This window comes from Rhea pennata, chromosome 6, assembly GCF_028389875.1.
Source record: "Rhea pennata isolate bPtePen1 chromosome 6, bPtePen1.pri, whole genome shotgun sequence".
Taxonomy (NCBI): Eukaryota; Metazoa; Chordata; class Aves; order Rheiformes; family Rheidae; genus Rhea; species Rhea pennata.
The window spans coordinates 25,518,681-25,536,901 of NC_084668.1; the positions used below are offsets into that span (position 1 = coordinate 25,518,681).

Sequence of the window (18,221 nt, forward strand, 5' to 3'; positions counted from 1 at the left end):
TAAATTCTTTAGAAAACTTTCTAGTTTCCTCTCTCCTGTTTTATCCAGATAATGGTTTGCCAACATTTTGAGGTGTTTAATCTGGATAAGGCTTTCTCTTCAAATCATTCACTGAAAATCTTCACAAAAGTCTTCTTCCTCTTAGTTTTTGTTTGACACTTTATACTCATCTGCCTATCCTTCACTTAACACCAGAGTGTTACATTTAGTTGCATATCTGCAAAAATGCCTTTTCAGCATTTGATATATTAAATAACACAAATAGCAGATGGCTGCAGCATAAAGTAAACCTGAAATTTTTTATTTCTTTAACTGTCTGGTGATTTTTTGTTTGAATGTTGTACATTAGAAATAATACTTGTTGCTTTAGAAAACTGACAGGCAAAACAGCTTTGGGAATAGGTATAGAAGATGGAGAGAAGGGCTTAATGCAATTATAATTGAGTTGACTGGAGAACTCTGTATCTGGCTGTAAATGCACCTCCTTGTTGGACAGAGCTTTTATTTATTCCAAGATATTTCTCTCCATAGAAAATATAGTTTGTTTTCCTGAATAAATGCAGTATTTTTTTATACTATCCAAGTAGGTAGCTATTTCAAAAGTGATAAAAACTTACTGAAGGAGTGAGTTTGAGTTCAGATCTTTCTCTGTCTCCTTGTTCAAAGAACTCACTGGTTACCAGTTCAGCTGCCTAAAACATAAATCATGATAAAGATTAGAGTTCTTGTTACATAATTTTTAGGGTCACGAGTTGTCACTCAGGCCATGACTTTAGCCTATGCTTAACTATAAACAGGTTAATAGCCCCGCTTACATTACTGATGTTTGTAAACCTTTCAGAACTGAGCATACAGTGGATATAGATAGCCATACCCACCTACAAGCATGTTTTTGTCATCTGTTGATATAGAACTTGGGGAATTACATTGCAGTGTGGAGGTAATGCTCATTGCAGTTCCTTGTAACTTATTCAAATATTAAGAAAGGAATGGAGAAGTATAGTTTCTTGTTGGCATATATAATTATCTCTGTACAAATGCTTTGTAAGGTGTGCAAGAGCTCTCTGGGTATTTACAGGCTGTTACCTTATTGAACAACTTCTCTTGCTAAGGAAAATTAAGTAGCCTCTGTTGCCAGATTTAACATGAGATCATGAAAGGTTTTTTCCACCATGCTTTTTTTCTGTGACAGTCATCACTATAGGACCTGAACATCTGAACATAAACTCAGATTATGATTATCATATTGGATTAAACAAAAGTACTGGAGGGATGGAAGGTGGCATGTGTCTTTCTGATTTTTGTGAATGAAGATACTATTCTATTCAGTAGAGGTTTATGCTTCTTGGAGGAATGAGATTTAAAAACAATAGTTGTAGAAACAACAGGAGTTTCAAGAAGTCACCCAGTGAGCAATCCTGACATAGTAGCCTAAACAAGTTATACTATTTCCCATATATGGGGCCTTAGAAGGTATGTGCACGTGACATTTAAGATGCAACAAAAGAAAACTTATCCACTGAAGGTGGCATCTACTGTATTTCCTGTCATGCCTGCTTATTGTTTTCAAGTGCACTGATGGAAAATGATTTCATAATACCATGGCTCAACAGGGTTCTCTCATAAAATCTCAACATTTCTTGGTTCAGCAATTACCTGGTAGTTAACATTCACAAATTCTAAGCTTGCTACAATTGAAATAGGGAGTCTCAAAATAAATTAGAAGTAGGTGAAGTGATGTTATAAAATACTCTTAAATCTTCAGCCAGGCTTCCACACAGTTTGGAACTTTATAATGTATGAAATCCCAGCACACTAAAAAATTCTGGATCAATACTCCAGATGGATGAATAATATAACAACTTAGCAGCAATTAAGGGTTTGCCAAGTGTGTTCTATAAAATAATCAAGATATATTCTCACCCCTGTCTCACTGCTCTTCTCATCCTGTTCTCCTTGTGTCTCTTTCCCTCTTCTTTTGTCTATTTCTATCTTGTTTTCTGAAAGTTTGCCTTTGTAAATTTATCTTTATTCCATTTGATTCATATATTTCAATTTCTTTCTCTCTCACTTCTCATGTTCTTTTCCTTTAGACACAGTTGAGGTCCAGATATTATTCCTGCTTTCTCTCTGTGGACTTTTTGGCTTCTCTGCTAAACCAGATAATGCTTCAATCAGTCCCAGACTGGACTTTTCAACATGAAGTAAACTTGTACATGAGGCTGCCGAGGAATTTTCAGCAAACTTTGAAACTGGTAAGAGTAAAAGACAGTTTGCCAGAGGCTTCAGCACTGACTTAGCACCATAGCACAAAGATTCACACCATGGAAAGCAAATTCTTCCTAACATTTTGGCTGTCAAAGAAAACTGAGGGGCTAATTGGGTTAAAGAGATAAATAGGAGGAATTCCATATACCACAGCTGTGGTTAGGTGGTACTGGAAAGACTTGTGCCTCTTTTTCCCACTGTAGGATAACAACATACTGCCTAATTTCTGTGAGAAGTAATCATATTCTGGCTAAGTAGAATAACAGCCTTAGAAGGTCTATTCTCACAGTCTGCTTATAAAAGCAAAATATATTCATTTGATAAAACTGCAAGCTGAGCTGAAGCCCTTACCACATGAATGCTTTTTGCCCGAGTTAATGTGCGTGTACTACTGCAAAAGCGTGCAAGTCCTTTTCAGCTTCTACCACCTTCCTTGACTTTCTCCAGAAACTCTGGTTACACTAGTCTTGTCTAGCTTCGCTTCTTCACCCCCCCCTTTTTTTTAAACAATTACTTTGCCATTAAGCCAGTCAAATTCCTGACAGCTTCTTACCTACACTGAACTGCACTGGTGTATTTTCTATTTGCTTGTTGATGCTGTATAGTCCTCCAAAACCCCAGTTCCCAACATAGCCTGCCTTCTGCCTATTTGTTCTGGACCTGAAGACAGGACAGAGTATTATTAGCATAGGAAAGAAGAAATATTAATGATGGATGTTGAGTAAGGAAAGATGCCTGAAAGTGGGAAAATCATACAGTAATGGACAAGACTCTTGGAATGAGCCTTGGTCTCGCAAGACAACAGCTTGCTTTCTCGCATTTTAGTTGCTTGCTGTAGCAAATGCTACAAGACCTGAGTATTATGTATACTCGGGGCCTAATCAGCAGCAAAAGCCAGAGTTTTTGCTCACTTCTAAATACAGGATGCTAAATAAGGCTCTGTACTGCACTTGCAGTGTTCCCATCACTGTTAAGCTAATTAGCACATTTCTCTTATAAAAACCAAAGATTTGATGTTAATCAACGTCTGCAGATCATCTGCTGGTGTTTTTGCTTTAGGGAAGATTCTGCCACTGCCATGTACACTACAAAGGAAAGCTTTGGGACAAACCAAGCAAGCAAAACTACATATGCCTAACACTTTTTTTTTTTTTAATCTATCCATTTTTAAATACAGATTTAAAGGGTTTGTAAGAGGGGAAGAAGCTATAAAACTAGATCTCTTCAGGTGCCTACATACTGCTCCAGCAGCATGTGCAAATGAACAGATTTTGCAATAAACCATTTCTTGCAGAAACCCCCTGCTATTTTTTTTTTTTAACAGCATTAACACTGCTGTAAATTGATTCCAGTTTTGCTCCCTTGTAAGACAGGGCCCTGGGAATATTGTCCCACCAGTCCCGCCTCTTCCCAGCCCTGCTATTAATCATGACTTGCCTGTCTTGAAATCTCCCACGGTTTGGTCACAGCTCCAAGGTCACAGGCTGTCATTAGCATTGATCTGAAAAACAGAAATGAACAATACAAGCTGAATCAACCTTTGTTGGATTTCTAAACAACTCTGTTCTGGATGCATAAATAAATAATACATATATAAAATGTCAGTCCTGGCACCTCCTTTTCCTCCAGGAAAGAATGACATGTTTGAAATCTCAGCCATCAGTGTTGCTTTTACATCACAATTGTGCCTAGGAAGCCTAATCTATTGCAGGTCATCAGAAGACGAATTTGGTACTGTGCTCTGCTCACTAGAAAAGAAATGGTATTGCAAGAGAGTAGTTGCTAATTTTGCAGTGCTCCTAATACTATTTATATTAATTTAGATTATATAACTGAAAAGCATGTGCTTCACATAATATAAGTAAGGGTATTTAGTTATATAATAATACCTGAAAACTGGATTAATTTATTTGCCTATTTGTAAGTGACTGCTGTAGCAAGAGAACCTATAATCATAAGAGGCATCCCAGACACTGTTTAAGCAGTTTCTACTGCTCATCTGCAATAAAAAATTAAAATTTATTATATGAGCTATACTGTTCCACTGTAGTTTAATACCTGGCTACAACCATGTTTTATATGCATTAGAAGAAAGAAACCATTCAACTGTAGAAAGCGTTTATGTACAGCACATGATGCAGATAAAAGTCTGAGAAAGTTTAAATGAAGAACAAGGGCACTGAAAATGAAGCATCAAATATATTGCCCAAATCTGAAATTACGGATGGGTGAAATGATATGGGAAATAGAAAATGGCCAATATTTCAGTCAAAAGACCAAGAAGAAACACAATTTTAATGAAATTTCAGATAAATTGAGACATTACCAGACATGCATACGCAAATGCATACATTTTAGTGTCTCAAAAGTGGGGTATACCCAAACCACCCACAATGTCTGAGGTTTCTTACAGTGTGCATGTCCAGATCATTCTTGAAGGCTAGAAGAGTACAGAGTACAGTGTAAATGTACAGTGTATCTGTAAATTCTCAGATACAGACTAGGAGAGAGAAACTTGGGCAATGAAAGTAAACAGTTGAGGGAGGAAAGAGAAATGGGCAGGCAAGAAGGGTCCTCGAGTCCTGAGGCAGAATATTGGTGCTTTCTGGAGAAAGAATGGAAGGGCTGAGAGGTAACTGGTGAGGCTGAAAGGAAGAAAACATGGCAGAGAAAGTGAAGGCAGAAACAGGAATGGAAAAGGTGAGGTCATACTGATTCCTTTCATGCTCATTTCTGGTTTCAAAATGTTTAGAAATCACCTGCTTATTCTAAAATGAGCTACCTTTTCTTGTTACTGCAGTCTTCTCTCCCTGACATACGAAATCCTTCAAACAAATAAAGCTACACCGTGAAATAACCAGAAAGCAAGAAATAATGGTGCTCACCGAAATACTTCTCGATGGTCTTTTATATTCCAGTCATAACCACCTTTACTGACAAGTTCAAAAAACTCAGTTCTCTTCCTGCAGCAAAACAGATCATCAGAGAAGGCAGCAGACACTTCCAGGGTAGCGCAGCAGCAGAAACACTGTTCTCTCGACAACACGAAATCCTCACACCCCATGCGTTATTATTAAAGATATTACACTGACAGTCCATTTAAGCAAAACATGCTAATTTCCAACCACATTCTATAAATGTCTGTCATCAACATCAGAGCTGCCTGGTAGAAGAGATACTGTATTTATGGTCTCCAAAGATAAGGAAATAAAGTATACCAAAATGTTCAGTCTTCCATGGAAGCATGAAATAGTTGACTACAGCAGGACAGACAAGACAGTAGCAATGCCCCTGGAATATGCCCACTTGTCTTTACTTGTCCTTGCAAAATGCTTTTTTATTTTTTTTTTTAGAAAACCTCTACATACTGAAGGGTGGTTTTTCAGAGAGATCTAAATACTGCTGTATTTGTATTCCAACATATGGAAGAGAACACTGAGACACAGGAGTTGCAGATGTCACAGTGAGTTAGTAACTATCATCAACTAGAAACTAGGTCACTCTGTTTGCTCGCATACTTTGTCTTCTGTAAGATCTTACCTACTTTTTCAAAGTCTGATAAAATGAGTTAGAACATGTTAACACTTGTTTGGAGCCTTTAAATATCAAAATTTGGACTTAACATAATTTTCTGTGGCAACACACTGTAAAATTGGGTAATTCTTTCATTCTGAAGTCATGGTACTTTGGGGCAGTTCATATATTATTGGACGCAAAGCAAGCAACAATTTTTAAGTTGAAAGCTCAGGAAAGTGACATTTTAGACACTTCAAACATTTAAATTTGGATTATAGAGATCCATAAACAGTAACAGAAAATGTAGGTGCGTCTCAAGGCTTTATGTTAAGATAAACATTTTTAAATAAGAATTTGCTTTGAAATCTACAGAAATGGATGGAGAAACAGCAGTCTTAACTGCTGTTAACTGCTCTTAACTCTTAACTCTTATAAGGAATTTCCAGGAAAGAAAAGGGTCGATCTAATGAAAGCAGCCACGTATAAGGGAACAATTTAGTATTTCCTATAGGCTGCTTCTGTATTATCTATTATCTATGTATTATCTACAAGCATCATTTAAAGTTATCTACTAAAATCAAGTATATTTTCCACATCTGATCTTTCACTGAAAGTCATCTTTTTATTTATTTAGAGAAAAGCAGTACCCTGAGAAGGTCACACAGGTCTTGCTGTGCCTGGAGTTTGATTGCTGTCCTAGCTGCATTAGTTTTAGGCATTCTAAGAATACAAATATGAAAATTTTCTTCTCTACAAAAACAGATACTAAACTGAAAATCAAGCCTGAGTAGCAAGGTATTTGCATGGTAACATCTGTTCACATAGGGTGTCTCTTATAGGTGTAGATCATCATTTCTGGGAAACGATTTTCATTCATGTTTGGAAGTACAGTAGCGTAACAGTGTCCTGATTAATGACTCGTAACAAAAGGAGAAAAAAAGATAACTTATTTGCAGACTTCTAAGTAAAGAGGCTTCATTTGCTAAAAGATTTCTGATTCATGTGGCACATAAAAATCAGTTTTGCAAGCCAGGGAAGAATCATCCTGAAATTCAGCTGATGTCCCTTTTTGGAGATTATTTTGCTGCATTAAAGACTAAAAAAACCACTCAATCTTGTAGTTTTTCAATGAAAGGAAGGCAGGAGAGAAAGCTCTATCACCTTTCAGTCTGTACTGGGTTTCCTTCTGAGATACTGCCACTAGCCCTAAGAGAGAGCTTCCTGCTCTTCCAAGAGCTGCAGAAGATGCCTCCCATAGAGAGGGATCTCTCACAACCAGTTGCACAAAACAATTCCGCAGCTCTTGTTATTTGTGTTTAGACAAGAGAATCCATACTGAAATCACACTGTAGTTCTTGTATTTCATGTAAAGCTGTTAACAATTTCAATTGTTATTACTCCTAAAAACTACAAGCAATCTTAGCGGACAGTTTCAGAAAGAGTATGTTGAAAGAATGTTATTTTTCCTGCTTCAGATTTTTATGGTAAATTATAAGCAGGATTTCATAAACTACTCTTAGAAGTCATTCATAATAACACTATTAATTAAAAACATTCTTATTAAAGCTTCTGTGAGAATAGACTTACAGGAAGTAAAGACCATCAGTGTCTCAATTATTGCGTGTATTGTTAGGAAAGAGTCCTTGACACTAATCAAATACTGAGAAAAATCAACACAGCTCACATTGCACCATCGCTGTTATTACCCAGCTGAAGACACACTGTTAATATAGATAGATGAACAGAATACAAAGTAGAGACTTTGCCTAAAGTTTTCTGGAAACTTTCTGGAAACCATCAGTACTCAGGATGGAGAAAATCTGTATTTCCTCTCATAAAAGTTAAGAAAACAATACTAAATGCTGTAGTGTCACAATGTAGCATTGGACAAGATACAATGCTAATGAAAATCAAGCCATTTCTTACAGCACAAAAATTCCTAAGGATGAAATGCTATCAAGTCTGGGAAGGTAGTACACAAAACTGCACACACTGCACTTCTCTCAGCAAATCAGTCACATACACATGCTACAGAACGTGATTCCAAAAGTGTAATGTCACCACAACACTTCAGCTCCTCCAACCGCAGGCATATTTGCATGCGTTCTCTCTGTGAATATTTTGAAATTATTAACAGTATTAGGGAAAAAAAAAGCACCAATTTGAAGATTACTTGGAGACTTGATATGCAAACAAGGAAAGTGAGGAAAACTTTGAGAAATATCCTATCATACTTCTACAGAGACACCCTCATCTGATGCAGACTGGCATAGTTTGTCTTCAAAGCAGCAGCATGTACTTTCACTACCTCAGCATCTGGCTCTGTAATTAAATATAGTATGTTTTTTAGCATAGGTCTGTGTACCACTGTAGATTTGAAGCTCAGAAATGGTGGAAAAAATTATAAAACACTCTTGATTTTCTGAACAAGGAAATTATCACAGGAAGTTAAGCCTAATAAAGGAAACTGGAGAAATTATCACAGAAGGGACAGAGGAATTACAGGGCTGCGCTGTAGCTGATTCCTGGGATTGTCTTGAAGTATCAGCCTATGACGTCACTTGCCTTTTGTTGATACAAACATGCTATGCTTTAAAGCAAAACTTATTTGGACACTTGAGATATTTCTATTAGCCTAAGATATACTAAGTATTACACTAAATCTCTTCAACCACAGCTGAACACTAATTTCTCATATTATGTATCCTTATTGGGATTTAATAGGTCATTAGAGAATGTTCTTCGAATTTTCATTTGTCAAATACAAAAAATGCCAATACTTACTCAAAATACAGAGTGAGGTCTGTTGCCAATATCGATTGCTTTAGAAGCTGCATAAGGTCACTGTAGTCCTTAGAGGACAAGTTAGCAAAGATGTTGTGACCCTATAATGAAAGAGATAAAGGAGGTAAAGGGCTAGCAATCAATATAGGTTTTTAAAAGGTTTTCTAACTCTTTAGTCTACTATTTCCCTGTAACAGAGGCTTTTTCCTGATTCATGGCAAAACTATGACAGTAATGTTAATACTACTGAGATTACATTGAGGTGGAAGAGTTGACCATTGTAATCAAGCACCTGGGATGTTTTTCTAAACTCTGCTGAAATTATAGCCTCTTGAGAAAAGATTTACTCTTTGATCTGACACTGCACAGATTCAGTTTATGGACAAAAACTATAGATACATCTCAATCTTTCCTCTTATTAAATCTTTTTGGGAGCAGTGCAGTGCAGCTTTTGAGTTGTGCTCCTAATAGATTTATCTGTGCTGCTGCTTACAGGCACACAAACTGCTTGTAGAGCAGTCAAAGACACTAAATCAGTTTTTCATTCAAAACAGTATCTTTGCTCACTCTGACTATTATGAGGCTGTCTTACAGGGTATACAAGCCTTTACTATACAGCCTGAAGAACAGCAGTCTCATGCAGTTTGATGGCCCTTTGTAGGCCCAATACATGACTTTTTAAAGAATCGTGGATTAAGGTCTTGGATGATGTTCCATAACCAGAATGAAAGGGAACAAATTATTTAATATTGATATTTTGGAGCAGGAAGGTGCTTTTGTAACTGAACTTCTGAAAGGTAAGAGGAACACAGACCCTATAATTTCTCCATTAAATCCTGCAGAAAACAAACTTTAAGTGGCAAAAATTAATGGAGAATTTTAGCTGTAACATCAGTCATATGTGACTAAATCACATAAATAAAATACTGCACTTACACAAACTGATAGGTGTTGCATTTCATTAATAAGTATCGAATAAAAATCCCACTGGGATTAATTTTTTGGTCTAGAAATAAGAAGCTGGAGAAGATGATGCCTGATGATCAAAAAGGAGGACTGGCATTTCAGGGAAGTAGTATTTTATATCTAGGAAGGAAGCTAGAACATATTTCAGAAAAAAAAAAAAGATTTTACAGCTGGTAAGGGTTAGGAAAAATATCTATTCTGAGACGTTCATCTAATTACGTCCATCTTGAGCCTGTCCCCAGAAAGATATCCTGCTATGGTGAATATTTCAAGAACCAGAGAATTCACCACTTCCCAGGAAAGCTTGTTCCAGTGGTTGAAGTCTCACTGGTTTGGGGGTGGGGAGGAAGCTCCTTTTTCCTTATTTTGAATTCACCTTTTGAATTCATTTAAATTTGCTTAACTTTCACCATTAGCTTCTTGTTATATCTTCCTCTGCTATTATAAAGGGCCACTTAATTCCCATTATTGGCATATAAGATAGCCTAAGCTATATGGATAGAGTTGATTATTTAAAATGTTGACTATTTGAGATGTTAGGGCTTTCATATCTTTGTTTCTTTCATTTCACAGCTACATTTTTACCATAATATCAAGAACCTGAATAGTAGAGCCATAGTCAGTATCCTATGACTGATCTCTGCAACACTGAACACAGAGGTAAAGTCATCACCTTGTTCCCATTTGTCTGTGATTATAGGACACTCCTAAATGCTCTTTGAAAGTTACTGCAGAGCAGCATATAGCCTCCAATTGTGTAAATACGAACAATACTTTTGCTTTCTATATACTGAGCACCTTTTGTAATAAGCTTTCTGTATAATTAACAAAATGTAATCGTTGTTTTGTAATGAACATGGTCCATCCTTCTACTTTCCCTACTTACTATGTCTCTTAGCTAGTGCGTGCTGCATACCATTACTCAAAAGATACTCTAAGCTAGAACTGTATCTTTATACATATCTGCAAAGCAGCTAGTGTACTTTGGACAGTACAGTATCAATGAGAGTAATTGTGAAAACATCCTTTAACAAAATAATTCAAAACCATTTTGAAAATATGAATTACAAAAGAACTGTCAAAATATTAACTTTGTCCAGTAAAGCATGACTGCGATATACTGAACGCTCCACCTGTGGCAAAGGTAAGAGCTCCTCTACCTATCATTCCACTAAGCAGGATATATGTAAGAAAACTGAGTAAAAGCAGGCCACACGATTAGGGTATGTTCTCCTTGCTGCTAGCTGATTGAGACAGATATAACCTCTGGGCTATATGAACAGCATTTGTAGTTGTTTAATTTTGTGCTAGTTGTGACCTTTGTGGTAACCAATAAATAATTCCTCAAGGAGAGGGCATTAAAAAGGTACTGTGTGTGGTATTTCCTTTCCCTGGCTGAAAGTGCCCAACAGCTTACAGCGAGATTAATAGTAATGCTTTTGTACCTCACTCTGGAGAATCATGACAGCATGATTGAAATGGTGGTGCTCCAAGGTAGCAGAGGTGCCATAGAGCTGAGCTAAGGCTGATCCGCTCCTGAAACAGAATGCAGGGAGTCAAACACTGCTCGGCTGCTTATGCAGCAGATTTCAGAGACAATGTAGTCATGAAAGCAGACAGTCACGCTCTCTGTTCCGGTAACCTTACTAGAGAGAGCTGGCAAATTCAAAATACCCACTTAAAGCTAGAAACTAGGCATTTATGTTCCAGATCTTGCTAAGTATCATCAGCAAACTAAAGATTATTCTGGAAAAACATGAAATTTTGGGATGGAACTTTCAAAAATGCCTCAGGGATTCTGCAGCAGAGGTGCAGCAATTTGCACTGAAGACCAACTGAAACCTTTGTAGGGCAGGGGCAATCTCTTCTTTTGCTGCTTTCTATTCTCAGTTCCTAGTACAAAAAAAAAATGCTGCAAATGCAGCTGAGTTCCTGTCTTTACAGCCCATAGAACTAGGCAGTTAAAAATACTGCAGTAAACAAAACAAAAGTAAATATAAAAGGAAAGTTTAACATCTCCTTAGAACAAATTTGCTAATCACATTTATCTTCTCAAACAAAGTAGCTTCAAAATGCATAGAACAGATGGATTTTCCAAGTTTAAAGGACAAAAAAATACAAAATGTAATCATGAAATTGAGACTTGTTGGGAAGTACAGGGAGTAGGATTGAATTGTCAGGGCAATTAATGTTTCACCAATACTTCACTTCTGGGACCCAACCTAGAGCAACAAGATGGGCTTTCTTTCCAAAGAAATGAGTATTAGAGATTATGGTAGAGGCAAACAGAAAGAGTCTCCGAGGACCATATACTACAAAATCACCACATACTGATATTTAATTATCAGGGGCAGCTATATTAGAGAGAGTTGATCAGGAAACCTAGAAGACGCAGTATTAAGGAATGTAACAGAGCCATTTCAGACAACTGTGATACTGCTGTGATATACCACTGGGACTTTCATCATACAAAACAGCAGTATCGAACTCTGAAGATAAGACAGGAAAACACGATGCTTAATTTTGTAAGTCAGGTTAGAGGAATATATCACAGCTGCTGTTCTAAAAGCTACAGCTTCTGTTTTCAGGGTTATTTTATACATGTGATAATGTCTGTCTTTTTTATATGTTTTTAGCAATTTCTTTATAGGGTTGTTCTGAGTACTTTGCACACTGTTGTCTAACAACAGGGATAACTGACAGCAGACTAATGCTGAAACCTCTCCCTTTAATTCATCCATCCCTCTGCTCAAGAAATCTTGCTGTGTAAAGAAGTGGTTAACTTAATAAGGGGCTAAAACTGTGGAGATGCAAATCTTATATCTCATTTTTGTAAGTCAGGAACATAAACATCAATCAGTTGAGCTTTGTATTTGCCTTATCTTTTCTGATTCTCTTCGAGACTCAATTGCAAAGAGGTATCTAGCAGTGCTTGGTAACCTTTACGCCAGGAACTGTCTTTTGAACACTGCAATTGATTTTCCTGGCTATGATGACTGAAGATCCAGATAGTGTTGTCATTTCATTGAGACTCTACAGCAACACCAATAGCTGAGGACATGGCAGCCTAGAGAACATCGGAAACATCAGTTTGAGTGATGTTCAGGGAGGCAACTAACCCTTAGTATATGCACGCATTTCAAGTTGCAGCAAACAGGGTCGTCTTTTGCACATAAAATTGTAGGACAGAGCATGCTAACACAATATCACCCTGAATTTCAAATACCTTTGGACAACCATTTGACTACTTCCTCCCCAGACTAGAGGATTAGCAGCGATACAAAACAGACAAAGCTGCAAACACACCCTGGGATCTGTGGGACAACAGCTGCAAGGTCTCCCTCCAGGTCTCCTAAGATAACCTTGAAATTCAACGAAATAACATAGGCTATAGAGTAGAAATCTGTGCAACTGACAGCTCCATTTCAGAGCTGAGCCAGGATGTTGTCAAAGGATATTTCTTGCTGCCTTCCAAACAGAATTGGGACAAAATTAGACCTTGGTCCAGGGAGCTTCCTTACCTTCCAGTAAGGAATACCACCAAACTTGGGGGGGGGGGGGGGGGGGGGGAGGAAGTGCAAGTCGGCTGCAAGAGTAAGAATCTGACTGCAAAACCAGCATCATATTCTGGTGGGTACTGACCATTTCACTGGGTGGCCAACCCCCGCCCTGTGCTCCAAGGCAGGTTTCCAAACAAGCTGTGTATACTTGAGCATATGGGACAGGCCATGGAAGAGGCATTTATGCAAACCAGTGGCACTAGATGCATGACTTTAGTTTTACCTATTTTCTTCTTAATAGCTTAACAAGATTTTGTTTAAGTTTTGACATTGCAGCCAGCAAGAGCAACTCAGGTAGTTTCAGTTACCTGTGTCTAATATCAGAATTCATACCTGAGCCTGAAAGGAACATCAGGCTTTGCTATTTCTGCATGTGGTCTCAGTGCATTGGGGTAACCCCGTCCACAGCCTGACACAAAGGACAAGTCAGCAATTACTCCAAAAAATAGATAATCCTAAAGATGGATAGTCCCTCACTGCATACAAAAATAAGAATACTTGGCCTTGGTGGCCTGGAATTAACATGTCATCCTTTATCCCGCTCAGCTTTTGCTCTTCTGTGGAAGAGAAACAAATTAAAGTAATAAGAATTAGAAAACTTACTTGGCTTGGAAGGCATTATTGGTTCCCCTGTGGTCAAGGTCATGACATAAGCATCCCACAGTCAAAGCAAGGATTTCAATTTCAGATAGAATCTCCTGAAATCCTGCTGTCTGAGAACAGAAAAAATAGCAGCTGTAACTATCAGAAGCATAAGTCCATTGACAACAGTCAAGTTTGTTTTGATACCACAAACTTTTCAGTAAAGAGAAGATAAATGCTTTATTGTCGTATTATATTCCCTGCAGTATGTTAGATGGTTAGCAGAATAGATAATCCTCGGAGTGACCTACGATTATCTCCCGGTTGCATTTCCCATATGCCATTTCCTCGCTACCCAGAAGGCACCAGAGGAGAAAAGAGCTGAAAATAAAAACCAGTAACTGCACACTAAGATAGGAACTGGAATTTCATGAGAGCGCAATACAAAACAAAATTCATTTGATTTGAAAATTATCAAGAGAAGTCATTTGACACAGATTTATTCAATCCTGACGTGACCATCTTAGTTAATTCCTATTGTAGAAAATATTTGAGAGGTTACATCAAAAGACCTATAAAAGACACCAGCTAAAATATATTTTATGTAACCATTACAATCTATTAAGACATTTATTCTCTGAAACACAGGAATTAAAAACAATGTGACATCATTTGAGACAATTTTGTCACAAATGGCATAAATCTGCTGCAGATACCTGTTTGAATTTGAGGAAACGTTTTAAAATTTAATGTACTGAAATTCCCCATGATCAGCTCCAAATATGCCCATATGAATGGGGGAGCTGATCCTAGAAACACTTTATCACTCTATTTCTCCTCATAGATAGTTGCCACAGCAGTTTTTCTGCCAGAACTGTCTCATGCCAGGGAAAGGACACTACTGTCATTGACAGTGTCAAGCATCCTGAGCAGAGTATGCCTGGATGAGGTGGTGGAGCCTGTGTGAGATACCACCTCACTATTTTCGAGCATCTTACTCAGGACAGAAACAATCTGGTTCCTCAACTTTTCATATATGGAAGGTAGTACTGCCTGTACAAATAACTGGCTGAACTTGCCCTGAGAAAGTCCTATAACAACATTTGTATTTCCTAGTGCCAATCTCCAACTATGCTCTTTACCTAGCAGCAAAATCTAGTTACTATGAAAGAAACATATGAAAGAAATTCATAATACATTTATATTGGAAGACCAAGCCTAGCCTGAACACTAGATTGTAAAAAATCCTGAATTCCACTGATTTTCAGTGGAGCATAATTTTACCCACTGACAAAAAGAGGGTTAGGTGGTTCAAAGGCAGTGAGTATCAGTGAGATCTGATGTCCTTGCTCTCCTTTAGACCAATTCGCCCAACCTACTCAAGGACGCAACTCAGTTCCTGAAGCATCACGCGACAACTCTGCTAGTGACCCTGAAGAGCATAAACTCCATTTCAATAAATTCATATTCACATCAGAAAATCTGTTTCTCTAATCTGCTAGGTGACTGTTAATATTTAGGCAATATAGAGGGCCAAGATCCCCCAGATGCTCAGGAATACATTTTCTGTTTTGATTTTTTAAATATTGCTGTCATATAACAAAGAATAATCAAGGTCTCTTAAAAAAATTTTTTTTAATATTTGTAACTGACAACATGTCATGTGCCAAGTTTCACTCCAGAGAAAATGTTCATGGTTGAGTTATAAACCATTGAAAATAGACGTTTTATAATAGAAAATTGTTGCTGTAAGAAATGGTCCTTAGCTTAACACAAGCTTTGATTAAACCCAAGGATTCAACTGGTATTGTAAACATAGAGAGTAACAATGTCTCAAGAATAACATCAACATTTTATTTAATCAACAATCTTGTCATATATATATATATATCATATATATATATATATATATATATGTATATATATATAATATTTCATGTAATAAACATTTAATTTAGAAACAGTGTTACAGTAAGGATATCTTTTTTGTATATAATGCAAGAAATAAGATTATGTTTCCCCATTTTTAAAATTTACACATAGAAAGAAGAAATACATAACGATAGACGATGGCGCAGGAGAATTTATTTTCCCCAGAAAAGGAATGACCCATAACTCATGAGTGGCAGAGTCTCCTGTGAGTTATGGAGGTCATTCTTTCCTGTGAAGAAATGAATTGCATTCATTACATCTTGCCCCACAATTATATGTTTTGTTGTTAGCACACCAGATGGGATTTTAATTTTATACTACTTACTTTTTTATTTTTACTTTTTAAAATAAGTATCTATATGAAGTGTGTCAGACAAAGGCATCAGTATCAAGCCAGCCAGGGCTTGATCCTGCGGTTTATTCTTGTCTGATGCTACTAACTGTCAGGAGCAGTCTTGCTTCAGTGCTCGGCTTTGGAATATTTGGGTGAGTCTGAAATAGCGAAATGTAGCTCGCAGGACTGAGTTAATAATTCTCTAGTGGCTTTCTGGAGAGGGAAAATATGTTCACATAAACAGAAATCTGATGCAGAAGTAAAACAGCTGGTTTACTGAATTTTTTTTGATACAATCCTTGTGCTATTAGTATTGCTTGACCATCACTTTGGGGCCTTTTTTCCCCAAAGCCAATCTTCCCATCTCTGGTAGTGACAGCAGCCACAGCAGGTCACACACCGAACTTAAATCATTTTCTCACAAAAGATGGCAGCAAAGCAGAATAAGACTTCCGATAACTCAAACACTTTTGGTACATGTGTCCAGCTGTCCACTTAGAAGTCACTGCGCCCCATGGCTGGGCCCGTCAGGGTGCAGCTACCAGCATCAGCGCGGTACGCAAATTCCAGCTCACCTCCCACAGGACTTGTCCACGCACTGATTGCTACGGACAGCCTGAAATTGTGCTTTGCAAACCACAGGCAAAGTAGTTTAAGATTTAGGCCTATCGGCCTGCTGTTGGCTGCTTAGGAAATTCGGAGAGACCTTTTTTCTCTCTGCTGGCTGCCAGTTCCATCATCTGCAGATGAGACGGAGCTGCCTGGTAGGCAGGCATGTCGCCCACCCAAAACAACAACCTGCGGAAAACTTGGCCTCAGAGCTCCATCTAGAGGACGTTTTGCCTCACAAACGAGATTTGCAAAGCTGGGGGACTGGAGCTACCTCCCTTACTGAGAGCACTTGACAGAAGTGAACATACCTCCCAGTTAAACACTTTCTCCCCTAGCTTGGCTTTTACTCCTCAGAAGAAAAATCTTTTAAATCTATAACGTTAAAAAAGTGAAGATTGCAAAACTTCAAAAGTTAGCAATGGCCACACATTATCATGAGCTTTCATTAAAGATCGACATTTGCTGGTAGACAGAAACAATTTAATTCTGTTTAGCTGAACAACCTCACTCCCAAATAGTTACTCTCTTATTTAACATCTCCATTTACTTTGCCTCATAGTAACTGATACAACCTACTGCATCTTGGTAAAAGCTCGCAGCAACTGTAGCTTGCAGGACAGACCTAGAACTAATGTCATTTACTTGCTAAGTGACTTCATACCCTGTTTTTTCTTGACTGATGTACACAGTTTTGTGTCAGAGATGAGGCTAGACTGAGCAGGATGGGGGGGGGGAATACACACGAGACACAGCTGTGCCCCACAAACATGTAACACGCCACAGGCTTGGCCTGAAGTCCACTTAAAACAGTGGAAATATTTCAGTGAGCAACAGATATAGCCGCGATCGGCACTGCACTGCTAACGGGACAGACTGCACAGTCTCCGCTGATAACTCCGGTGCTGACAGTGCCTGAGTGCCAAGCACGCTTCACGGACTGGCAAGCCAGGAGAATTTAGAAATTCAGTGTTTAAAAATGCCCATCAAAGGCAGCCCAGTGGTATTCTTATTGTCAACAAAATGCCAACACCCAGATAATTCACAGAAAAACTTGTTTCTCCTTCCATGTCTTTGCTGAGATGTGAGAATCTTTGTGTTGTCCACCTGAGACCACATTAAACAAACATATTTGTCACCCACTTTTTTTTTTTTTTTTTTTTTTTTTTTTAGTATCTACTCACGAATATTGGAGTATTGCCTTCAAATGTCTAAAGCATTAAAAATCATGGAAATTTTAAACAAAGAAAATCATCAAAAAGGGAAAAGCTTCAAAAGACTTTTCACAAGATTAAAAAAAAAATGTAAAATTGTCACATCTTTTACTGACCCATAGGCATAAGCTTGTGCTGCCTACCACAGCATCTGCCTGGTAAGTGTGTACAAATATAGAAAATGATGAATGAAGAGTTTTTTAATCACGGCCATGCTGGTATTAATATTACTTAAAAGATTTGTTATAAAATAAATTATGCCATAGGGCAAAAGCAAGTCTTCAAACCTATTTACTTTTTAAAAGAAGGTATTTAAAATTATCAGGTCTTCATAAACTTTCTCTTCAACTAAATGAAGAACTACCTGCACAAATGCTGTCAAACCATACCTTTATACAACTCTCAAAAACATCAAAATTGACATCAAAATTGCAAATAAAAAAAAAATAAAAAAAA

At 37.6% G+C, this 18,221-nt stretch overlaps 1 protein-coding gene and 1 long non-coding RNA gene across 7 annotated transcripts in view; one reads left to right on the forward strand and one right to left on the reverse strand.

The window, feature by feature from the left end:
- The window catches only part of LOC134141772 (uncharacterized), a 71,701-nt gene that overhangs the window by 21,544 nt on the left and 31,936 nt on the right, over positions 1-18,221 (forward strand). For 3 of the 6 annotated variants that reach the window (XR_009958716.1, XR_009958719.1, XR_009958714.1), the window contains 4 exons: positions 2,094-2,255; positions 5,622-5,731; positions 10,108-10,194; positions 17,725-17,923. This is a non-coding gene — a long non-coding RNA (uncharacterized LOC134141772). The remainder of the gene's footprint in view (positions 1-2,093; positions 2,256-5,621; positions 5,732-10,107; positions 10,195-17,724; positions 17,924-18,221) is intronic. The other 3 variants (XR_009958718.1, XR_009958717.1, XR_009958715.1) reach the window with 1 other exon arrangement.
- PDE11A (phosphodiesterase 11A) overlaps positions 1-18,221 on the reverse strand; it is a 135,347-nt gene that overhangs the window by 16,456 nt on the left and 100,670 nt on the right. The window contains exons 13-18 of the mRNA XM_062578158.1: positions 13,698-13,807; positions 10,980-11,070; positions 8,569-8,669; positions 5,154-5,231; positions 3,702-3,769; positions 618-688 (exon numbers count right to left, since the gene is read on the reverse strand). Coding sequence (XP_062434142.1) covers positions 618-688; positions 3,702-3,769; positions 5,154-5,231; positions 8,569-8,669; positions 10,980-11,070; positions 13,698-13,807 — 519 coding nt within the window. The remainder of the gene's footprint in view (positions 1-617; positions 689-3,701; positions 3,770-5,153; positions 5,232-8,568; positions 8,670-10,979; positions 11,071-13,697; positions 13,808-18,221) is intronic.